This window comes from Chlorocebus sabaeus, chromosome 14 (genome assembly GCF_047675955.1).
Source record: "Chlorocebus sabaeus isolate Y175 chromosome 14, mChlSab1.0.hap1, whole genome shotgun sequence".
Taxonomy (NCBI): domain Eukaryota; kingdom Metazoa; phylum Chordata; class Mammalia; order Primates; family Cercopithecidae; genus Chlorocebus; species Chlorocebus sabaeus.
This window is the reverse complement of record NC_132917.1, coordinates 38,902,691-38,928,676: the sequence shown is the minus strand read 5'-3', so window position 1 is coordinate 38,928,676 and position 25,986 is coordinate 38,902,691. Positions and strand designations below refer to the sequence as shown.

At 42.4% G+C, this 25,986-nt stretch overlaps 1 protein-coding gene across 1 annotated transcript in view; it reads left to right on the top strand.

The window, feature by feature from the left end:
- CDKL4 (cyclin dependent kinase like 4) overlaps nt 1-22,413 on the top strand; it is a 78,482-nt gene extending 56,069 nt beyond the window's left edge. The window contains exons 6-10 of the mRNA XM_007970870.3: nt 152-349; nt 2,951-3,033; nt 5,315-5,371; nt 10,645-10,779; nt 13,872-22,413. Of these exons, the coding sequence (XP_007969061.3) occupies nt 152-349; nt 2,951-3,033; nt 5,315-5,371; nt 10,645-10,779; nt 13,872-13,973 (575 nt within the window). The 3' untranslated portion in view covers nt 13,974-22,413. The remainder of the gene's footprint in view (nt 1-151; nt 350-2,950; nt 3,034-5,314; nt 5,372-10,644; nt 10,780-13,871) is intronic.
- Nucleotides 22,414-25,986: the final 3,573 nt, after the last annotated feature.

The window sequence follows — 25,986 nt, the reverse complement described above, 5'->3', positions numbered from 1 at the left end:
AACTGTTTCCTCAATGAGTGCCTCACTGCATTAACTGTTAAGAGTATCATGGCCTCTGATGGTTATTGAAGGCTGAATGCCTGATGTGTTCTTGGGAGCAGTTCACATGTTGGGAGAATTGACTTACCTGATCTGATTGATGCATTTGCAGTTCCAGGAGATGCCTACACTGATTATGTAGCTACGAGATGGTACCGAGCTCCTGAACTTCTTGTGGGAGATACTCAGTATGGTTCTTCAGTAGATATATGGGCTGCTGGTTGCGTTTTTGCAGAGCTGCTGACAGGCCAGCCACTGTGGCCTGGAAAATCAGATGTGGACCAACTTTATCTGATAATCAGAACACTAGGTATGAATTGCATTTTATGGCGACAGAGGTGCTGAATTGTTATAGCATTCATAGCATTCATATGTTACAATAAATAAATAAATACATAAATGAATAAATAAATAAATAGAAAACACAAGAGTTTTATTGCTTCTTCAAACTTTAAACTTAGGATGGTTGTTCTGGGGTCTGGGTTGTAGCCAAAGCCCAATCCTTTTCTAAACATGTAGAACCCTAACTCCTCTCAGGGAGCTCTCAGACCCCTTTCCAGGAAAAGTCAATTAGCCGTGGAATAAACTATACATTTACTTTCCATATCAGACTAAGATAGGGATAAGGATATGAGTCAGCTGCTGAGAGCCTAGTGTAAGATATTCGATCAAGTGCAATTTCTGTCCACTGTAAAAGAGGTTTCCCCCCTTTATTCTAGAGCAGGAATCAGCAAATTGTTTCCATAAAAAGCTAGATGGTAAATATTTTAGGTTATGCAGACTGTAGCGTCTCTGTTGCAATTCCCCAACTCTGCTATTGTAGTGCAAAAGCAGCCATACACAGCATGTCAACAAATGAGCATAGCTGCGTTCCCATAGAACTTTATGGACACAGAAATTTTAATTTCTTCTGGCTTTCACATGCAACAAAATATCAAAAAATCTTTTTTGACTTTTAAAAATCTGCTTAAAAATGTAAAACCAATTCTGAGGTCACAAGCTGTACAGAAACAGGCGCTAGGCCAGATTTGGCCTGCAGGCCACAGTTTGGCGGACCCCTGCCGGAGAGCTTTAAGAGTCTGATTTTACTTCCTGATTAGGAGTGGCTGCTGAAGTTTCGAATAATGTTAACACATCTTCTTTGTATAGTACTTTAGAATTTACAATTTACTTTCATACGCATCATCTTTTTCAGTCTTAAGAAAAACCTGTTAAGGAAGTTACAATGTTTTTCATTGTGCCTATGTTATAAATGAGGAAACAGAGGCTTAGGGAGCTTCCATGATTGGCCTGAAGTTGCGTAGCCAGGTAAGTGCAGAATAGGAATGGGACTCCAAGGGTTTCTTTCGTGAGCTTTCATTATGTGTCAGCATAACCTGAAAAGTGAGCCACAGCTTCATGCCAACAGCATGGATGCAAAGAAAGTGATACCTTTACACATAAAATGAGAATTTGTTAATTCCTTCCCACGGGCTCTCCTGGCAGCATGGCTGCTGGACAGTTCCCTGTTCAGTTCCAACATATTATGGAAAATTCTGCAGCATGAAAAATGTGGGGTAGAGTACCACTACCGGCCACACTTTGTCGATTCATTCCCCGAAAAGATTCTGGAAATTTGCATTACAGATCTGAGTTGAAATCCTGGATCTCTTAGGTTACTGTGTGATCTTGGGCAAGTTATTACACTTCTCTGAACCTCATTTTCCTCATTGGAACAATAGGGATTTAAAATAGCAACTACTCCAACCTGGACAACATAGGCAGACCCCATATCTACAAAAAATTTTTAAAAATTGGCTGGACATGATGGCGCATACCTGTAGTCCCAGCTACTCGGGAGGCTGAGGTGAAGGATTGCTTGAGACTGGGAGATCGAGGCTAAAGTGAGCCATGATTGTGCCACTGCACTCCAGTTTTGGCAACAGAGAGAGACCCTGTCTCAAAATAAATAAATAACAACTATTGTCTTGAGATTATGAGATGAAGTCTCATCAAATCTCATTTATGAGATTAAATGAGATAATGTGTGTAAAGACTGTAGTACCACTCTGTCACCTTGTCTTTTTTTTTTTTTTTTTTGAGATGGACTGTCACTCTGTCACCAGGCTGGAGTACAGTGGTGCGATCTCGGCTCACTGCAACCTCTGCTTCCCAAATTCAAACGATTCTCCTGCCTCGCTTGAGGCAGGTGTGTGCACCACCACGCCCAGCTAATTTTTTATATTTTTAGTAGAGACAGGGTTTCACCATGTTGGCCAGGATGGTCTTGATCTCTTGACCTTGTGATCCACCTCCCTCGGCCTCCCAAAGTGCTGGGACTACAGGCGTGAGTCAACGCGCCCAGTCTTCACCTTTTGATAGAGGCTGAATGGTGACCACATGTGACAAAGAGACTGGTTTGGGAGAACTGCCCTTACCTGAGAAGGCATACGTCTGCAGAATCCCATTCCTCTCATCTCTGGAGGGACCAATCAGGCACAATATTTCTTTCACACCTGCACTTCAGGCATTAACCCTGTTTTTTGTCTTTTTTGTTTGTTTTGTTTTTGTTTTGAGATGGAGTCTTGCTCTGTCGCCCAGGCTGGAGTTCAGTGCCGTGATCACAGCTCACTGCAACCTCTGCCTCCCAAGATCAAGCGATTCTCCTGCCTCAGCCTCCTGAGTAGCTGGGATTACAGGCACTGACCACCACACCCGGCTAATTTTTGTATTTTTAGTAAAGATGGGGTTTCGCCATGTTGACCAGGCTGGTCTCAAACTCTTGACGTCAAGTGATCCACCTGCCTTGGCCTCTCAAAGTGCTGGGATTACAGGTGTGAGCCACCACACCTGGCCTTCAGGCATTAACCATTTAAACACTTGATTATTCTTTGCCAAATTTATGATGAATTGTGTGGTTTGTATTTTACAGGAAAATTAATCCCAAGACATCAATCAATCTTTAAAAGTAACCGGTTTTTCCACGGCATCAGTATACCTGAGCCAGAAGATATGGTAAACTGCTCTATCTTGAATATTTTATTACTTGTGTTGCTGCTTTCTTTAAAGAAGTAGTTGTTTCTTATTTATTTATTTATTTATTTAGAGATGATATCTCACTCTATCGCCAAGGCTGGAGTGCAGTGGCAAGGTCATGGCTCACTACAGCCTCAACCTCCAAGACTCAAGTGATCCTCCCACCTCAGCCTCCCCAATGCTGGAATTACTCATATGAGCCACCATGCCTGGGCTGTTTCTTTTTTAATATTTGTGGTTTTGGCTTCTTGTGACGTATTGACACAGTGTATTAATCTGTTTTCACACTGCTGTAAAGAACTTCCCTGAGACTGAGTAATTTATAAAGGAAAGAGGTTTAATTGATTCACAGTCCTGCATGGCTGGGGAGGCCTCAGGAAACTTACAATCATGGCAGGCACCTTCTTCACAAGGCGGCAGGAGAGGTGAGGGCACAAGAGAAAACTGCCACTTTTGAAACCATCGGATTTTGTAAGAACTCCCTTACTATCATGAGAACAGCATGGAGGAACCCCCGTCATGATCCAATCACCTCCCTCTCTCGACACATGGGGGTTATAATTTGAGATGAGATTTGCGTGGGGACACAGAGCCAAACCATATCTCACATATTGAAGAAACTATATAAAAACTACATTACAATGAGCCAGGAAAAATGCTTTAAATGTTTACTTGTCTTAACTATTCAAAAATTAATGTTAAATTTAAAGTGAAAGTATATTTAGTATCTTAGATACGACATACTTTTAATCCATTGGTCAAAGCCTTAGGAGGATTTTCCCTTAAATAGTTATATTCTCATAAAGACTACTTATAGTAGTCTTCTTTATTTTGACAAAAATGCATTTAAAAATTTTTTCAGCTTGTAAAACAAAACTCAAATCAATCAAAAGCTTTTTTCACCACACATATTTTTACACGGGTGGTTGTTCTACAAAATGGTCCCCATGGTACTCATTAAACTCCAGATCACAGGGATCATCTCTCTACTCTTGCCTTTATTTGAAAACATATCAATGACCACTTGACTCTCTCTCTTACTCTCTGAAGACATTGACTTCCTGTGTGTGTTACCTAAGTTCAGGCTATGCTCTTTAAAGCTCCATATGGTCCAGAATCTGCCTATAAAAGAAAAAACTGCCGGGAAAAGCGTGTGTCCACACTCCAGCTGTGCTGGAGTCAGAACCATGTGCGGATGGGAAAAACTCTGAGAAGGCAGAACATGATCTATGATAGGTGTGAACTGTCCAAATAACCTGAGCTCCAAATGGTCCCAACCATCTCTAGATACCCTGTTCATTTTAAATCAATTATTTCATATAATATCTTGATTTATATACTGGTTTTCTTTTTTATTGTCTTTGTTAAAACCTTTAACAAATGTAATACAAGGTTAAAGGTTGAACTGCAAGGTTAAACGTTACAAAGGAATATTTATATAACATGTGTTTAAAGAATAAACTACAACAAATTTAAGTGTCTTAAGTTTCCCACCGTTATCTTTCAGGCATCTCCATCCCCTTCCTTCCTCATCATTCTGAATGTTGTGTTTTTCATTCTTTTGGTTTCTGTCATGTTCTTATGCATGTAGTCCAAGGTATTTTCGTGAATACTCGAAAACATCCTTAGAAGTAGATCAGGCACAGATTTTACGGCACTGTTGTAGGATTTCAGATGGGAGCATTTGGGACCCACATTTACCCAGCATCAACTGCAAGACATTGTGAAATTAAGAAAATAACTTCATTTTATGTATTTCAGATCTTTACAGTGTACAATTATATAAAAGCATGATTTTAAAAAAAATATATTGAAAATGAATTATCTAACCTACTAGAGGGTCTTTCTTTAAAGTGTTGTTATTACTAATATATTCAAAATATAGGCCAGGTGAGCTGGCTCACCCCTATAATCCCGGCACTTTGGGAGACTGAGGCAGAAGAATCACTTGAGGCCAGAAGTTTGAGACCAGCTCATACAACATAGCAAGACCCCATCTCTACAAAAAAATTAAAAATTAGCTGGGTGTGGTGGCACCCACCTATAGTCCTAGATACTCAGGAGGCTGAGGTGGAAAAATCTCTTGAGCCCAGGAGTTCAAGGTTAGAGTAAGCTATGATCATGCCACTGCACTGCAGCCTGAGAGACAGAGGGAGACCCTGTCTGTAAATACACACACATACACACACACACACACACACACACACACACAATTACTTTGTTGTTATGTAATATTGAATGTTTTAACTTTGTTTTTCAGGAAACTCTTGAGGAAAAGTTCTCAGATGCTCATCCTGTGGCTCTGAACTTCATGAAGGTACTTAAGAATCAATTATAACTCTTATTAGCTATAAATTGTAATGACTGAAGCTGGTAATTTGAGGAGGGGTGGACAGTGGATTAAATAATGCCAAAATAGGATGTAGTCATTGAAAATGATAAAGAACTGTAAAATAATCCCAGTTAAAGGGACATCAGTGGTTAAAGCAGTCATTGTTCTAACATATCTATTAACATTAGTAGATGAGGCAAAATCAGAGCCATGCAGATACCAGACCTAGCTCCTGCACTAGGCCTAAAAGAGATGGTCAAACCAAGGACAGATTCAAATAAAAAGCAGAAGAAACTTACCTTTGCCTAGTCTGCCATTCATGCTTGACCAAATGAAGCCACACTAGAAGGTATGTGACCCTCCCATCCATTGTATATACCAAAAGCTCATTGGACAAAGGGTATGAGGATACCGGAGAGGGTATCTATCTTTAACAGTCAATTAAGTTCTGTCTACAGCAGTGTCTTCCAAATGTGGCTATTCATCTGAATGGTCTGGGAGCTTTTGAAAAATACGGATTCCGGTATCTAGCCTCAGATTGAGAAGGAGAATTTTCATGAGTGGGACCTTGGCATGTGTATCTTTAAACATGCCCTTAGGTGATTACGATAAACAACTCAGTTTAAGACTCATCTGATCTAGACAGTGGGGCCATTTGGATGACCTAGAGTCAACTTTGTAGACCAGCCTTTGTGGGAGTGCTGATCACTGCCATGGCGCTATCCAGAGTGCTGGAGTACTTCAACCTGAGTCCTCCTGAGAGTCAGAGCCAGATACCCCTGTGCTCTCAGACTCCCCATACCATTGCTCCACCTGACCTCAGCTGCCATCTGTCCTGTCTTACTGCCTGGACCTGCCTTCATCCAGCACTCAGCAGATCCTGTCCTAGAAGCCCAATTCCCTGACCTTGTTCTTGACAGGTGGTTCTGACCCACCTGCAATTTAGCAAAACCTGCAAGGGAGAAGGGAGGCGTCAAGCGCTGCAAGCCCAGCCAATTCTCAGATGGAAGCTAGAGACAACCTGTGGTTCCCTCGAAGGCAACTCTGGGGCATGAAAACTGCAAGATGTAGGACAAGTTCCCCGTCCTCATCTCCAAAGATGAAGAGCCCTGGTTGGCTGCCTACGCTTTTAGATGAAGCTAGGTTTGTTACTCAACTATTTTATTTAGACCCATAAGTATCAACGTAAGGCCCAAGAATCCTCTCAGTGCATCAAGGATTGTGCTATTACATGGGTCACACCCTATCTTATAGACCCCTGCCCCATGGAAAGAACACTTTAATTCTTTGCAGTTGAGACATCCTTTTTTTTTTTTTTTTTGAGACAGAGTCTTGCTCTGTCTCCCAGGCTGGAGTTCTCTGCTCACTGCAACCTCCGCCAACTGGGTTCGAGCGATTCACCTGCCCCAGTCTCCCGAGTAGCTGGGACTACAGGCACGCACAACCACACTGGGCTAATTTTTGTATTTTTAATAGAGACGGGGTTTCATCATGTTGGCTAGGATGGTCTCCATCTCCTGACTTCATGATCCACTCACCTCGGCCTCCCAAAGTGCTGAGATTACAAGCGTGAGCCACTGTACCCGGCCCAGGACATCTTTAACAGCAAATAAGTACTGGCTGCCATAACTGGTGTTTATCCCATGGGACCGAATCATAACCTATGCAGGGAACTGCTCAGGTGGATGACGTATTGGGCAGTGGTGGAGTCAAGGAGAGCGGTGGCGTGCAGTGGCCAATCTATGGCAGGTCTTTTGTGTTCTCTTCATTAGGTTTAAAATGAGACCATGAGCACAATCTTTCTTATTTATTACTCATTTATTTCCATAGTCATGACTATCCTATCACTATATCAGCTTAAGCTAGTCATCAAGAAGGAGACTATAGACTATTAGAAATTTTATTGGAGCGTTTTCTGTGAAATTTGAAGTTCGGACTTAAGAAAAGGATCCTGACTTGGACTTTACAGTTTTGATTTCTCATCTCCCATCTTCAAGACGTTTTCTGGGTTAGGAGCATGTCTACAGGGAACACCTCTGATTAATTCGTCACCTTCTTGATATACAGAAAGTTATTAATCCAGGCAGGCAAAGGCTCAAAAGCCTCAATTCTACTCAGTTCATCTTAGTGCTTCAGAACTAATCAAGCAGGATATTGTTCCAGCTCAGACTCCATGGAGGGAGCTCAGCATTAGTAGTGTCTTCTAAGAATCTAAAAATGTTCTTTAAAATGAAGATTCATAGGTATTTAGTGACGGACTAGATTTCAATAGTTTTGAAAGCCCATATAAAAATATGAATGAGTGAATGAGGCTGGGCATGGTGGCTCATGCCTGTAATCTTAGCACTTTGGGAGTCCAAGGCAGGAGGATCACTCGAGCCCAGGCATTTGAGACCAGCCTGGACAAAGTCAGACCCTATCTCTACAAAACACAAAAATTAAATAAAAATTATCCGGAAATGGTGGCACTTGCCTTTAGTCCCAGCTACTTGGGAGGCTAAGGTGGGAGGATTGCTTGAGCGCAGGAGTTGAAGGCCACAGTGAGCCATGATTGTGCCGCTGCACTCTAGCCTGGGCGACAGTGAAACCTCATCTCTAAAATTAAATTAAATTAAACGTGAATAAATTCAAGATATATTTGAAAGGAAAACTGATAGGACTTAATTATGACTGATATATGGGGAATAAAGTAGAAGAGGTGGCAAGGATACAGTGCCTGTATTGGTTTGTCAGGTATTGGCAGGTCCGGGCTTTCTCTGAAAACTCTTGGCAAGGGTCTTTCCTTGCCTCTTCCAGCTTCTGGTAGCCCCAGGCATTCTTTGACTTGTGACAATGTAACTCCAATTTCTACCTCCATCAGAGCATGGCATTCACTCTGTGTGTCTGTCTACACCATCTTCCCTCTTCTTATAAGGAAACCAATTATAATTGGGTTAGGGGGTCTACTCCATGCCATTATGACCTTGCCTTCACAAATTACTTCTGCAAAGACTTTATTTCCAAATAAGGTAACATTCTGAGGTACTGGGAGTTAGAACTTCAACATATATATTTTTGCGGCGACACAGTTCAACCCACAACAGTGACCTTGAGACAGATGTTAAGTAAGCAGTTGCGCCTGCAGGTCTGGAGTTCCTAGGGGAGGTCTGGAATGGAATTGTGGATGTGGAAATTTCTGGAAAACTTTGATAATTGAAGCCATCGGCAGCAAAGAGATCACCTAGAAACCTAGAATAGATGAGAAAAAAAGGGGTGGCTAGGATTTGGCCTTGAGGAACTTTATCCAGCTATCGTGGAGAAGAAGGTAAACTAGCAAAGGCTGGTTTGAAAAGGAGTGGCCAGGAGGGAGGAGCAAGGAAAGTGAGAGATTAGAGAAGCCAAAGAGAAACAAAGTTTCAAGGAGGGCTTGGTCAGTAGTGTCTAATACTATTGAGGAGACAGAATTCAAAACACATGATCGGTTGAAGGCTATGGAAGTAGAGGTCAGAGGTGTTAATAACGAGAGCCACTTTAATGGAACAGTGGAAGCAAAAACCAGAATTGAGTGATAAAGAATAGAGACTATCACAGTTTGTATTCAAAATAGTCTTTCTGGCAGGGTGCAGTGGCTCACGCCTGTAGTTCCAGCACTGGGAGGCCGAGGCGGGCAGATTACTTGAGGTCAGGAGTTTGAGACCAGCCTGGCCAACATGGTAAACCTGTCTCTACTAAAAATACAAAAATGTACTCAGCATGGTGGTGCATGCCTGTAATTCTAGCTATCTGGGAGGCTGAGGCATGTGAATCGCTCAAACCCGGGAGACGGAGCTTGCAGTAAGCCGAGGTGGCGCCACTGCATTCCAACCTGGCTGACAGCCAGAACGAGACTTTGTCTCAAAAAAACAACAACAAAAAAAATCTTTCTGTCCTGGTTATAGCCCTGACAGTATTAGGGTTTGAGGCGAATGCTTCGGCAGCTGGAGTTGATACATGGCATGGGTCATTAATTAGGGGTCATTTGCTTGGACCAGGCAATAGACATGGAGGGACAGGTAAGTCTAGTTTTGCTGAGCAGGATTGTTTCTTGAAGAACAGGACTAATCAGATCCCTCGCCAAGGGCCAGGTGATACTGCTTACGGGCAGGAAGCTTCAGGGATCTCAGAGATCTGAGGTCAGCTGGGGTCAGGGAGGAACAGACACCACAGGGCAGTGCCCAGCTGGGGCAGCCTCAGGCAATGCAGTTGTCTGGGCTTCAGAATGTCTCAAAACAATGTTTGTGATGGTGGTGAGCCTTGTTTCTCTCTTATGGATGGAAGGCAATAATTGTCAGGTCATCTGTGCCTGGGTATTGTAAAGCTGCTCCTTTTAAAAATGCAAATGTAGGAGAGATGGGGTCTCACTATGTTACCCAGGCTGGTCTAGACCTCTGGCCTCCCGAAGTGCTAGGATTACAGACACGAGCCACCAGGTCTGGCTTAAAGCTGCTGTTTATGGATCATAATCTGTGTTTATTGATGGGCAAAGTCCCACTGTCTGACTGGAGTATCAGTGTTTCTCAGAGAAAACGTCTTTGTGTCAGGACCGCCACAGACCCCTCTGCTGTGATACTGCTCCCCACTCTCAGAAGCCGACCTAGAGGCTTCTAATGGTCTCAAATATAGAAGGGTCATAATGTCACCTTTTCTGTCTTGCCTGTAGTTATTTTTATATGAATATATAGTCCATTCATTTCTCCTTGTTTTAGGTTCACTCTCATGACTGAGGTTCTCACTTCCTCAGCCATCTCCTTAACCCAGATGTTCTCAAACTTGAGCATATGGGCATCGGAATCACCCAGAGAGCTTGTCAAACACAAACTGCCGGGCCGCACCTCCAGTGCTTCGATTCCCTTTGGCAGGCGGGGGGTAGGACCCAAGACTTCGCGTTTCTAGCAAGTTCCTGCGACGCTTATGTTTTTAGTCCAGGGACTACACTCTGCAGACTGCTGCAAACAATTTGCTTTCAGTAGTGATTTTACAGTGTCATTGGTGGGAACACCAGATCTACAGGCAGCCTCTTTCAGAGAGACACTGACCATCCATTCATTCTGCCCTCAAAAGACCTTGAAGTAGCAAAAAGAAGAGCAATCCTATTAACAAGCTCCAACTACTTGATATACACAAACTTGAAGATTTTCTAAACTCGTATTTATCCTAACAAGTTATTACTCAGTTTGTGGGCATGGTAACAAAATGAGCCCCTCCCTCAATATCTTCTTTGTGATTCTCTTCCTCCAAAGGGGTGTCTGAAGATGAATCCAGATGACAGATCAACCTGTTCCCAACTCCTGGAGAGCTCCTACTTTGATTCTTTTCACGAGGACCAAAGTAAAAGAAAAGCGCGTAATGAAGGAAGAAACAGCAGACGCCAGCAGGTACTTCCGCTCAAAAGTTAAAGTGCTATAAAAAGATTTCCTTTTTTGTTTTTGTTTGTCTGCCTTTCAAAGTGAGACAAGGTGGACACCAAGACCTTTCGTTTGTACTGGTGTAGTTGTATTTGTCTAGCTTAATAAATATTGGTAATTGATGTAATAAAACCATAGAACTATGAAAATATCAAGATTATTATTACAAAACCTTATTCCAAACACACTTGAATCAAATTGTTACACAACTGTTTGGCTGCTCTGATTGGATATACCACCCACAAGATCGTATACCCATAATATAACAACTTCATACAATCAGTCCTGATTCCAACAGGACTGAGTTTTGCCAGCATTGCAAAGGAATCCAAGTGCCTTTCTGTAGCCTCCAGATGTGCAATAAAGGTAACTTGACTCTTCCATCTTTTCACCCACGGCAGGCACCTAAGTCTGCCTTTCCTAGGCTTTTTCTCAAAACCAAGATCTGCCAGCTACAAAGGAATGAAACCCAGACATCTGGGAAACAAATTCTATCCAATGGGCCAGTATTGCAGAACAGTACGGTGACTCTTATGACAAATATTAATTCTGCAGTTTATCAGGTGACTGTCCTTCACTTGCTTTCAGAAAACTTTGAAGTTAAATCATAAACTCCATGGAAATAGGTTTGTTTTGGTTCAGGGCTTTTTCTCACCTTGTAAACCCAGCACCTAAAACAGTATCTGACCCATAGAAGGTCCTTAATATTATTAAAATAAATAAGTAGACGAACATTGCCTAATAATAAACCAAGTTGGTAATTTCCAATTTATCAGAGGCTAGCAATTTTCACAGTTTGCATTTGCTTAATCTTTCATCTTCGATTCTAATTTTCAGTCATCTGTCTTCTCATTAGCATGTTTTCCATAAAGGAAGAAAGTGTTGGCTTTTCCCAACCTTTTCATAGTTAAAATAGAAGTTTGTTGGGAGAGAAAAATCAAACTAATCAGGAAGATGAAATGTTAAATCAGTTCTGTGTATCCAAAATCTCCAGGTATCCATATTTTGATTACATGGGCCATTTTACCTTTTACTATTATATGTTTGCAAATCAAGCCCAATGCAGCTTATACTTAAATAACAACAAAAAAATTAAATAAAGACTGCTGAGGCAGCAATCTGAAAGACAGCGTGAATTGCGTGTAAAAGGACACTCTCCTGTTAAAAACATCTCAGCTGGGGTGGTGGCTCTCGCCTATAATCCCAGCACTTTGAGAGGCCAAGGTGGGCAGATCACTTGAAGTCAGGAGTCTGAGACCAGCCTGGCCAACATGGCAAAACCCTGTCTCTTCTAAAAATACAAAAATTAGCCGGGCATGGTGGCGGGCACCTGTCATCCCAGCTCCTTGGGAGACTGAGGCAGGAGACTTGCTTGAACCTGGGAGGCAGAGTTGCAGTGAGCTGAGATTGTGCCACTGCACTCCAGCCTGGGCAACAGAGTGAGACTTTGTCTCAAAAATAATAATAAATAATAAATAAATAAAAACATCCCAGCACTTTGGGAGGCCGAGGCAGGCGGATCACATGGTTAGGAGGTCGAGACCAGCCTGGCCAACATGGCAAAACCCCGTCTCTATTAAAAATACAAAAATTAGCCTGGTGTGGTGGTGGGTGCCTGTAATCCCAGCTACTTGGGAGGCTGAGGCAGGAGAATCGCTTAGACCCTGGAGACAGAGGTTGCAGTGAGCCAATATCATGCCACTGCACTCCAGCTTGGGCAACAAGAGCAAGACTCCATCTCAAAAAAAAAAAAAAAACCCCTCACCGGATTCCCCCCCACACTGGCCTGGGAGGGTGCACAGTGTCAGCTGCCCCCACTGGCCTCCTGGTTCCCCTAGTCACTGTCTTCCTGGGAATCTGTCACGGACCTCGCCTTGCCTCGAGGGGGTTGGGTGCTGCTCTCCCTTCACAGATCCATCTCTCTGCTTGGGTTTACAGCTGTGCTACCCTTTCGTTCAATGCCTATAACCCAGCTGATACAGATCAGGGACTGTGAACAAGGCCTTCCAAAAGGCCCAGAGGCAACAAAAGGAAAGAAACACAAAGGGCAGCATGTACCTAGAGATGCTCATTTACAGAGATCAGCCCATGTTCTCCATCCTCTGTAAACTGCATCCTATCCACCTTTGCATGGTGGGCCCCCCTGTAGCACACACATAAGGCCAGTTCTAAACAGCTCTCTCCTTCAAGTGAGGTGCCCAGGGAGCCAGACCAAGAGAAAGACAGGGGTGCCTTTCAAGTTCTGGTTTTCCTTCAGAAGACACACCTGAATCCTAGACATTTTACCATGGCAGAAAACAAATGTTACAGAAAAAAATATTTTCATTCATTGTGGTTTCCTTAAGACTAAATAATGTTTAAAGTTGATAGTAAAGAGGTTTTAAGCCTTTGCTGTTCTGCCAATATCCTAGCTATTAAAAATTTGAGGCCAGGTGGGTGGCCCACACCTGTAATCCCAGCATTTTGGGAGGCTGAGGCAGGTGGATCACCTGAGGTCAGGAGTTCAAGACCAGCCTGGCCAACATGGTGAAACTCTGTCCTTATCAAAAATACAAAAATTAGCTGGGCATGGACACTCATGCCTGTAATCTCAGCTACTTGGGAGGCTGAGGCACAAGAATCGCTTGAATCTGGAGGCAGAGGTTGCAGTGAGCTGAGATTGCACCATTGCACTCCAGCCTGTGCAACAGACTGAAACAGAGTGAAATAGTGTCCAAAAAACAAAAATTTGTTTTGAGATGGGTATTGTGTAGTCTCCTGGAATTATTGTATAGTAGCTGATGGGCATCTACCTCTTAAACATTGACTAGATACTCAGATTAAGTGTACTGAAATAAATAATAGTATATCCATGGGTATCCTAGAATAAGTAATAGAACCTAATTTTCAGGTATCAGAAAATCTCAATTTTTGGAAAGGTAACCCTACTTAATTTTAAAATTGATGTATTTTGACATCTTTGTACCATAAGTATCCACTTGTCTTATCATCTTTAACTCAAATTGTACAAATAAGAATTGTTTTCAATTTACTTTCTTATTTTTGTCTTGTTCTGCTATTAGAATCAACTGTTGCCTCTCATACCAGGAAGCCACATCTCCCCCACACCTGATGGAAGAAAACAAGTCCTCCAGTTAAAATTTGATCATCTTCCAAACATTTAGGAAAATGTTCTTTCAAGTGCAAAGTAATTTAATATGTACACATTTTGTACAAGTGAGATAGGAATTCACAGTGTTTCAAATGCAAATGAGCCATATGAAAATTAAGATGCCTTCTAGAATTGTTTTGCTCTGATCATTGCTGATTCCTTTCCCCGTGCTTTTACATGCCAACTTTATCTTTTAGAATATTTTCTTTAAATGTTATAAAGCCTAAAACTGCACATATGGAAGAGACATTTTCAATTTCATCAGAGCAGCCCCTCCTGAGGCTATTTATATGGAGAATTTGTGAGCTTATACTTTGATTTATGAAAAAGATTTACATGTGTCATCTTGCTTCAGCTGACCACATAATTTCTTAAAGCAATATCAGATAGCCTGCCTCACTGTTTGTGTAAGAAATGACATACGTTCTTGCATTGTAATTCATACTTATTGTAACCAGGTCTGTTGAGTAATGCTGGTATCTTATTCTGTGTTTTCACATTGGTGTAGAAAGGGAACCTTGAAAGGTCATTCAGGTTTATCTCTAGATTCCACGGCAGGCTCTCCTTTGTCTGTCTCATGAGGCATTGATGATTCTATTTTTAAAGCAAGCTAGAGAAAATTACATACAAATTCCAATACATAGCAAACAGTGGACCAATGACAAGGAATTGCCATCCTCATCAGTAACGCCCTCGGATAATTGTCTGCTGTCCTTTGCTATATCACCATTCCTTATCCTTTTCTCCTCCTGTCTAAATCATCTCAGGACCCAAGCCGATCCTCTGGGGTGTGTTGTCTAAATAGCTCATTGCCAGTCCTCTCTTGCAAGCATTTACATCCATAGCCTCTATGAAATTGTGCAGCCCAAAACTAGTCAGTGCGTCGTAATCAGGTTGGTTTGTAAACACAAGAGCAGGAAGATTATCTTTCAGTTAATATAATTTCATATCTCTTACAAAACAACAAAGCAAAACAAACCCCTCAATAACTGAGCTGAATTTACTTTGGGATATTTACCCAACTAAACTTGACATACATACATATATACATATATGTATATACATGTATTTGTAAATATATACTTAAAATTATAAATTTTACAGCATGGTAGTAGGTGCCTATTATCCTGGACATCAAAAATTATGCAGAATATTTAAAAGTACTTTTAGTTTGCTAACAAGAAACTCATATAAAATAATCGCATAGGGCTATCACTGTTAGGCAAAAAGGCACTGTCAGTGATATTCCTATCAAGAAAAATTAAGAGTATTTTATTAACTCATTTCTGCTCCCGTGTCTGGCATGCTTAACTGATTGTTGTCAAATGCTGCAAATACACTTTATTCCAGAAATTTTCTGTGTCCAGCACCAAGAGTTAAGGATATATTGTTAGTGAAGAAACATAACATCCTATGTTCATGTCTAAAAGTCTTCCACACTTAGAAACACATAAACTCCCAGAGAATCTCATTCAGTTATGTAGAAGCATCCATTTAATAAGGAATTATGACATCTAAACAATAGTTTTTTGTTCAAGGGAAGGATTTTTTTTTTTTGAGACAGGGTCTTGCTCTGTCACCCAGGCTGGAGTGCAGTGGCATAATCACAGCTCCCTGCAACCTCCACCTCCCCAGCTCAAGTGATCCACCCACCTCAGCATGTAGCTGGGACTACAGCAGGCACCACCACACCTGGCTAATTTTTAACTTGTTTTGTAGGAACAAGGTCTAGCTATGTTGCCCAGGCTGGTCTCTAACTCCTGAGTTCAAGTGATCCTCCCACCTCGGCCTCCCAAAGATTACAGGCTCATGCCTGTAATCCCAGCCAGGAAAGACTTTTTAAGTGAGCTGATCTGATCTGGCCATTTTACATTCTTAGTGTAAATATAACCTGTTAAGGCCTTCTTATTTTCATCTTGTTATCAGGAATATGCCTTTTCAGATTTGTATGTTTCTTGCTTTTTTTCTTTTTGAGACAAGGTCTCACTCTGTCACCAAGGCTGGAGTGGTGCAATCATGGCTCACTGCACCCTCGACCTCCTGGGCTCAAGCAATTCTCCTGCCTCAGCCTCTCAAGTAATTGGGACTACAGGTACATGTCACCACGCCCAGCTAATTTTTTTTTTTTTTTTTTTTAAGATGGAGTCTCACTCTGTCGCCCAGGCTGAAGTGCAGTGGTGCAATCTCCGCTCACTGCAAGCTCCACCTCCCAGGTTCACACCATTCTCCTGCCTCAGCCTCCCCAGTAGCTGGGACTACAGGCAACCGCCACCACGCCCGGCTAATTGTTTTGTATTTTTAGTAGAGACGGGGTTTCACTGTGTTAGCCAGGATGGTCTCAATCTCCTGACCTTGTGATCTACCTGCCTCAGCCTCCCAAAGTGCTGGGATTACAGGCGTGACCCACCGCGCCCGGCCCCAGCTAATTTTTTGTAGAGAAAAGGTCTTGCTATATTGCCCAGGCTGATCTCAGACTCCTAGGCTCAAGCAGTCTCCCTGCCTTGCCCTCCCAAAATGCTGGGATTACAGGCGTGACCCACCACACCCAGCCGGTTTCCTGCATTTTTAATAGGATGATATTACGAAAATGAGAAATAAAAGATAAAAGGCAACTTTGCTGAACAATTTATTTTTAGCTTTCATAATGTTTTTCATTTAAGCCTTCTTATTATCAAACCACTCATACTGCTGTAGCTCTCCTAAATATATATCTCTATATAATGTATCTATATAGATAATATATTTGTGCATATACATACATATGCATACAAAATATGATATACACATACACATGCAGAAAATAAGACAGCATTCCATTGCCCATTTTGCTTGTAATTATGTTTCAAATAACAACGAAGTTTTTGGCAGGGATGGTGGGGTGACTGTCTTTCCTTATTTTTGCTTGCATTAAAAAATTAATTCAAACTAGCATTTCTTTTTTTCATTTTTTTCCTCAGACAAATCCATCATTTAGGTGTCACTGGCGAGGGGACAGGAGAGAACATCTAATGCTTAGAAAAATGCTGTAATAGAGTTATATTACCATGAGGACAAATAAACAGGCCAGGCGCAGTGGCTCATGCCTGTAATCCCAGGACTTCTGGGAGGCTGAGGCAGGCTGATCACTTGAGGTCAGGAGTTCAAGACCAGTCTGGCCAACATGGTGAAACATGTCTCTACTAAAAATACAAAAATTAGCCTGGTGCGGTGGTGGGCGCCTGTAATCCCAGCTACTCAGGAGGCTGAGGCAGGAGAATCACTTGAACCCAGGAGGCAGAGGTTATAGTGAGCCAAGATCACACCACTTCACTCCAGCTTGGGTGACAGAGCAAGACTCCATCTAAAAAAAAAAGACAAGACAAGAAAAGAAAAATCAGTTTCTGATGCCATATGCCTATTTAATTGTCCCTCGGTGGCCCAGGCCACAGCATAGCACTGCTGCTGCCTGCGTTGCCCAGGGTCCCAAGTCTCAAGCTGTAACTCCTTCCTGTTTCAAGTACATATCTCTCACTTCTATGCCACACAAATTCTCTCACACCCTTCAGCCCATGGATAACAGTTGCTCTTCAGCATCTGGTTCCCAAATTGTGCAATGCCTATTTTTCTTTTTCTTTTTCTTTTTTTTGGGGGGGACAGAGTCTCACCCTGTCATGCCCAGGCTGGAGTGCAATGGCGCGATCTCAGCTCAGTGCAACGTCTGCCTCCCAGGCTCAAATGATTCTCCTACCTCAGCCTCCCCAGTAGCTGGGATTACAGGTGTGTGCCACCATGCCCAGCTAATTTTTTTTTGTATTTTTAGTAAAAATGAGGTTTCACCATGTTGGCCAGGCTAGTCTTGAACTCCTGACCTCGTGATCCGCCTGCCTCAGCCTCCCAAAGTGCTGGGATTACAGGCGTGAGCCACTGTGCCCGGCCTGTGTAATGCATTTTATAAGACTTATCTTTAGCAAATAGTCTTGTCCTAGACTCTTCACAGAAGCCTACTTGATCCCGTAATTATGAGTTTCTATTAGGCTCTTGTGCAGTTTCTGGATCACCCGGGTTCTGTCTCACTTACGCCAACTTTCAAGCCTTTTAATTTGTTTATGCAGCTCCTTCCTGATGCTGTCCAAGTACTGCACCATCATGCTGAGTGACGCTGCCCGAACACTCCTCTGTGCTCTGCCTCTTCGTGGCCTCTTCCCACCTTAGTTTCCTCAGACTTTCCACACACACGTACTTGAGAGTCTCCAAACAGTTTTTTGTTAGTTTGTTTTTTTAGTTTGTTTGCTTTCACAGTATTTTCAGGCCATTCAAAATGCAGACTTTGCTTATTCTTAGAGCTCCAACATAAAGGACATTTCATTAGACCTCTCTCAGCCCTGGAAGCCTGTGTGCTTGGGCTGTGTCTTTGGTCTCTATTTCAGTCCTGGTGATATTTGAATGTAATTGTTCCAACTTGCCCCAACCACAAAGCCCTTTTAGGAGATGACTTTCTGAAGATTACTTTAACTAGACTGAATTGCTGAAAAGTTGTATTCAAGAAGCTTTTGAATCTTTGGGATTAGGGAGATGATTGAGTAAAGGGTAAAAACTAAGTTCTCAGGGAATGAAGAGTTGAAACAAAGTAATTTTTTTTTCCTTGTAAATTAGGTGTATCACGGTTCTTCATTGCACTTGCAGATTTCCCAACCACAAAATTAAGGTCATTCTGAAAACCTTTTTTTTTTTTTTTTTTTTGAGACAGTCTCTCTCTGTCACTCAGGCTGCAATGCAGTGGCATAATCTCAGCTAACTGCTGCCTTCACCTCCCGCGTTCAAGCGATCCTCCTTCCTCAGCCTCCCGAATAACTGGGATTACAGGCATGTGCCACCACGCCCAGCTAATTTTTGTATTTTTAGTAGAGATGGGGTTTCATCCTGTCGGCCAGGCTGCTCTCGAACTCCTGACCTCAAGTAATCCACCCACCTTGGCCTCCCAAAGTGCTGAGATTACAGGAATGAGCCTGACCTGAAAATGTTTTGTGCTCCTTTAGATTACTTGCCATAAAATTACAATTTTCCAAAAAGTTAGCACTTTCTTAGTCATTTGTTACCACCATTGATTTCTAATCCTGGTCACAGAATTATCAAAAAAAAATTTTTTTTTAAATTAAAAAATACCACTAGAAGAGGAATGATCCTAAAATTTTATGAACAGTAATATCCTTAAAAAAACTGGGGGGCCAGGCATGGTGGCTCACGTCTGTAATCCCAGCACTTTGGGAGCCCGAGGTGGGCAGATCATGAGGTCAGGAGTTCAAGACCAGCCTGGCCAACATGGTAAAACCCCGTCTCTACGAAAAATGCAAAAATTAACCAGGCATGGTGGTGGGTACCTGTAATCCCAGCTACTCGGGAGGCTGAGGTAAGAGAATCGCTTGAACCCGGGAGGCGGAGGTTGCAGTGAGCCAATATTGTGCCTTTGCACTCTAGCCTGGGCGACAAGAGCAAGACTCTGTTTCAAAAACAACAACAATGCCGCGCGCGGTGGCTCAAGCCTGTAATCCCAGCACTTTGGGAGGCCAAGACGGGCGGATCACGAGGTCAGGAGATCGAGACCATCCTGGCTAACACGGTGAAACCCCGTCTCTACTAAAAATACAAAAAACTAGCCCGGCGAGGTGGCGGGCACCTGTAGTCCCAGCTACTCGGGAGGCTGAGCCAGGAGAATGGCGTAAACCCGGGAGGCGGAGCTTGCAGTGAGCTGAGATCCGGCCACTGCACTGCACTCCAGCCTGGGCAGCAGAGCGAGACTCTGTCTCAAAAAAACAAAACAAAACAAAACAAAAACAACAACAACAAAAAAAAACTGGGGAGTCAGTGTTAGCTTCATCACAAAGATACAGATTTTCAGGACATAAAGATAAAATGCCACTCACAAGTTAATGTTCTGCATATGTGTTTGTTTGTTTGCTCTTTGGAGACAGGGTCTCAGTCTCCAGGTTGGAGTGTTGTGTGTTTTATATGAAAATTAACAACTTCATTCTTGTTTTAGTAGAAGACTAAAGGTATTTAAGAGTAGTAGTTAGGGCTAGGCATGGTGGTGCACGCCTGTAATCTTGGCACTCTGGGAGGCCAAGGCAGGTAGATTACTTGAGCCCAGGAGTTTGAGACCAGCCTGGGCAACACGTCAAAACTCTGTCTCTACCACAAAAAATACAAAAGTTAGCCAGGAGTGGTGGCATGGGCCTGTATTCCCAGCTACTTGGGAGGCTGAAGAGGGAGGATTCCTTGAGCCTAGGAGGTCAAGGCTGAAGTGAGCCATGATTGTGCCACTGCACTTCAACCTGAGTGACTGGTTTGCTTGAGCCGGGAGGCGGAGGTTGCAGTGAGCTGAGATCATGCCACTGCACTCCAGCCTGGGTGACAGAGTGAGACCCTGTCTCAAAAATAAAATAATAACAGTGGTCATTAGAGAATATAAATAGAAAAATCATTTGGTCTGGAAGTTTGGACAGCTAGGTTCTAGGCATAAACTGCAACTCTCTGTGTATCCTTGACACAGCATTTAACTTTTCTGTGCCTTCTGTAACTGCTGTTTTCTCATTTGTAAAATAAGAGAGTAGTGAAGCTAGATCATTTCTAAATCTCTCTTTCAACTCTAAACTTCTGATTCTCTGTAGCAAACAGTGTTTGTATCCTGGTCGTATCTCCCACTACAAGAGGCTTTCTAGAGAGTTTTTCATGAACAACACCAAGATGAAATTGTAGTGTTTATGATCTAGCCAGGAGCCAGGAGTTATCTTCCTCTCTCTCATCTCTGTCTTCCTCGCTTGCTTTCACACTCAGGCAAACACACACACGACTACACCCTACCAGTTCCATCAAATCAATAGTAGTTTACAGGCAACCATCTAACACAGATTAAATTTTCTAAATGAAAGTGGATTTTGAAGCTAATTATCACTAGATTTTAATAAAATAAAATAGGTGTGTTTTTAAAATGCAGAGTAATATGTAATCATTCTTTGATGTTTTCATCAAAGAATTGGAAATGATGCATATCATCAAGGAAGAACATTTAATCAAGTTTTAACTTCAGCAACACTTTTAGTAGTTTCAGTAAATGATAATTAAATTTTACAGATATATCTGAATTGTATACATTTTTGTTTCAAAAGCAAGGACTCAAGCCGGGCGTGGTGGCTCATGCTTATAATCCCAGCACTTTGGGAGGCCGAGGCGGGCAGATCACGAGGTCAACAGATCGAGACCGTCCTAGCCAACATGGTGAAACCCCGTCTTTACTAAAAATACAAAAATTAGCTGGGCGTGGTGGCGTGTGCCTGTAGTCCCAGCTACTTGGGAGGCTGAGGCAGGAGAATCGCTTGAACCCAGGAGACGGAGATTGTAGTGAGCTGAGATGACTCCACTGTACTCCAGCCTGGCAACAGAGTGAGACTCTATCTCAAAAAAAAAAAGCAAGGACTCAGGCTCTCTCTTTTTTTTTCTTTTTGAGATGGAGTTTCTTTTTTATTTTTTATTTTTGAGATGGAGTCTCACTCTGTCGCCCAGGCTGGAGTGCGATGGCGCAGTCTCAGCTCACTGAAAGCTCCGCCTCCCGGGTTCACCCCATTCTCCTGCCTCCGCCTCCGGAGTAACTGGGACTACAGGCGCCCACCACCACGCCCGGCTAATTTGTTTTGTATTTTTAGTAAAGACGGGGTTTCACCGTGTTAGCCAGGATGATCTCGATCTCCTGACCTCGTGATCCGCCTGCCTTGGGCTCCCAAAGTGCTGGGATTACAGGTGTGAGCCACCGCACCCAGCCTTGAGATGGAGTCTCAGCAGCGCAATCTCAGCTCACTGCAACCTCCAATTCCCGGGTTGAAGTGATTATCCTGCCTCAGCCTCCTAAGTAGCTGAGATTACAGATATGAGCCACCACTCCCAACTAATTTTGTATTTTTAATAGAGATGGGGTTTCACCATGTTGACCAGGTTGGTCTCAAACTCCTGACCTTGGGTGATCCACCTGCCTCAGCCTCCCAAAGTGCTGGGATTACAAGCATAAGCCACTTCCCCGGCCTGGTTCAGTCAATTTTTAATTTACCTCAAAATTGCTCAAGCTGAGAATTGGTAATCCTACTCAACAGGCATATAAATGATTTGTATTTTTAAAGTAAAAATTTTTCTTTCTGTTACGAACACTAACTCATAGACCATATGTCTAAATATTGTCATACTGAAGATTCTGTATGTCCATTTATTATTTTAGAACATATTTGTGTAGAAGCAGGTATATTTCAAACCACTTGAAATTGTAGCTATATGTTAGTTAACATTGATAATTAGCCTAATCGTAATTTAAACTACTAGAAACAATTCACTAAAAGCAATTTTAGTTTTATTATGTTAAATATACATATTATGGTTTTTAAAAATTTAGCTTAAGATACTTTGAAAACCCACATATGGGATTAAATATTTTGCTGACTTTATATTTGTATGTATAACTTGACTATGTTCTTTAGCTTATTTTAATAAAATAAATATTTCTGTCTCCTAATTTCTATTCAACTCAGCTATTCATTAATTTTCTAATACTTCGTATTTAAATGAGAAAAACTGTCATCTTCATATGTAAATTCCGCAACTTGTTATTTAATTTCCTATTGGTTGGAATATCTGAATGGCTGGCATGGCAAACTGTGTGTGTGTGCCTTGGGTTGGAAATTTTTACAAATGAAAAAACTAACAAAATATTTTCCAGTCTAACTAACTAGATGCTTATCCTTGAGAAAATCTTCACAACTTTACTTTGAGGCTGTAAGATTCTTTTTCTTTCAATTTATCAAAATATTTATCTGATCCCTTATAATACTGAAGCTACAGGATATGAAATTTTCTTGCATCTTCATTTCCAAGCTATCACAGTGATTTCTGTTGTGGGTTGTAAAAGGTGAAAAGGGCTGAAGACCAAACTCAGACTAATGATCAAAAGAGAGAAAAACAACTGTAAAATAATGAATTAGGTCACTATTTAAATATGCTCCAATTCTTTTATTTTCTTTTGAACTAATCTTTCTGCTTTTATTCTTTTAATGGTGCCTGTGTTAAAAAGAGCATAGTAGATTGTTTCCATTGATAACTGCAACAATTTCTCCCAGCCTACATGCCTTTTGCAATGATACTTTGCCACTCTTTTTATCAAGAGGTGAAGTCGCCCTCCTCTGTCCCTACCTTGAGTCCAAGCTGGCCTTATGATTTCCTGAGGCACACAGAATGCAGCAGAGGTGATGCTGTGCCATTTCTGGACCTAGCCCTTGGAGGGCCTGGCAGCTTCTATTCCCTCTCTCTGGGGAAGCCAGCTACCCTGCTGCAAAAGAGCTTAGGCTAGACTATTAAGATACCACACGGAGAGAGACAGAGACCCCTGGAGAAGCACTAAAGGGCCAGACACATGAGTGAAGCCTTCCTGGACCTTCCAACTCCGTGTAGCCACCCGCCAAATATAGCCAAACAATGGTACCCAGCAAGCACCAAGTGGAATAGGTTAACTGTCCAGCTGAGCCTAGTCAAACCACAGAATTGTGAGAAATAATAAATCGTCGTTTTAAGCCACTAAATGTTGGAATGATTTGTTATGCAGCAATACATAACTGAAACAGAATATATATATATTTTTTGAGATGGAGTAGCACTCTGTTGCCCAGGCTGGAGTGCAGTGGCGCAGTCTCAGCTCACTGCAACCTCTGCCTCCTGCGTTCAAGCAGTTCTCCTGCCTCAGCATCCCAAGTAGCTGGGACTACAGGTACACACCACCATGCCTGGCTAATTTTCTGTATTTTAGTAGAGATGGTTTCACCATGTTGCCCAGGCTGGTTGTGAACTCCTGAGCTCAGGCAAACCACCCGCCTCGGCCTCCCAAAGTGCTGGGATTACAAGCTTGAGCTACTGCACCCAGCTGAAACAGAGTATATTTTTAGATTGCACTACAGTTGAGCACATGTTCCCAAATAATATGCACAGTTAAGATAAGGCATAAAATCTGATGTTATTTAACCTAGAATTCTAAGTACATTCTAGGGAGTCTATCCCCACCACCTACCCTGTCAAGGCTGCTATACATCCAAGGGTCTCGTAAAACATGTGTAAGCACGCTACAGGGGAAATCTAAAGCAGCGTATTAAAGAAATGGTCCAAACATTGTATTTTACCAGATACATGAACACATGCTAGAAATTTGCTCAAGTTTTCACAGTGGCCTAAAAGGAAACTTCCATTTTTGTTTATTCCTTTTTTAAGAAACAGGAGTCTCAAAGGCCAGGTGCGGTGGCTCATGCCTGTAATCCCAGCACTTTAGGAGGCCGAGGCAGGTGGATCACGAGGTCAGCAGTTCGAGACCAGCCTGACCAACATGGTGAAACCCTGCCTCTACTAAAAAATACAAAAAAAATTAGCTGGGCGTGGTGGTGGATACCTGTAATCCCAGTGACTTGGGAGGCTGAGGCAGAAGAATCGCTTGAAACCAGAAGGCGGAGGTTGCAGTGAGCCAAGATTGTGCCATTGCACTCTAGCCTGGGCAATATGAGCAAAATTCAGTCTCAAAAAAAAAAAAAATTTGAAGGAACAGGAGTCTCACTATGTTGCCCAGGCTGGCCTCAAACTTCTGGTCTCAAGTGATCCTCCCACCTCAGTCAGCCTCTCAAGTAGCTGGGCATGGCCTTTTTTTTTTGGAGAGACGGGGGTTCTCACTATGTTGCCCGGGCCAGTTGAACTCCTGGCCTCAAGCTCTCCTCCTGCCTTAGCCTCCCAAAGGGCTGGGATTACAGGCAAGAGTTACCATGAGAGGCCTCATATAATTTTTTTAATGCAGTAGTTGCCATGTTGCCTCCCAAAGAAACATGAAACCTCATCGTACTCAATTGCTTGTATCTTCCATTTGGTCGCTTTTACATTCCTAATATGAAAAAGCTCTTATCTTACGGCAAAAAAAAAAAAAAAAGTCAGATTATTTTCTTTACACCAATTTAGTTCATTGACACTCTTTGAAAAAGTTTGCTTATTGTTTAGCAAACACTATCACCTGAAGAAAATAAGCCCTCAGTGTATACATAGCCACCAAGAGGAAACAGCCTAACAAGCTTAACCTGAAAGACATAAGACCTCACCAGAAAACTTAAAGAAAACACCAACAGGAACATCATGAAATAAATCTGACCATGACTCCAAGAGATCTCCCTCAGGATTGGAATGATCAGAGATAGAAGAGTTGGCTGGAGCGGTATCACTAAGTTTTGAAGAAGAAACATTTTTGGTTTGGAAGACACAAAACAAATTTAATGTTGTGTCTATTAGATAGTCTTTTTTTTTTTTCTTTTTTTTCTTTTTTTTTTTGAGACAGGGTCTCACTCTGCCACCCAGGCTGGAGTGCAGTGGTGTGATTTTGGCTCACTGCAACCTCTGCCTCCTGGGCTTAAGCCATCCTCCCACCTCAGCCTCCCGAGTAGCTGGGACTACAGATGCACACCACCATGATTGGCTGATTTTTGTGTTTTTAGTAGAGACAGGGTTTCACCATGTTGCCCAGGCTGGTCCTGAACTCCTGAGCTCAAGCTGTACGCTCACTTCGGCTTCTCAGAGTGCTGGGATTATAGGCATGAGCCACAGCACTCAGCCCAGAAGCACAAATCTTAATTAAAGCTGTATATTCTGGCCACTAAAATCATATGAGCAATTTATTTTCCTGAGGCAGTGAGGTAGCGCTATGAGTAAGAAGAACATTCAGTTCTAATCCTTGAGAAATAGTTGCAGTGAAAAAAAAATAGAAAAGGAACCATTAGAGGTACTAGCTAGCGGCCAGGGGTGCTGACTCACGCCTGTAATCCCAGCACTTTGGGAGGCTGAGGCAACCAGCCTGGGCAACATGGCAAGACCCCATCTCTACAAAAGATGAAAAAATTAGCCAGGCATGGTGGCACACACCTGTAGTCCCAACTATTAATACTAGGGAGGCTAAGGTGGGAGGATGACTTGAGACCAGGAGATGGAGGCTGCAGTGA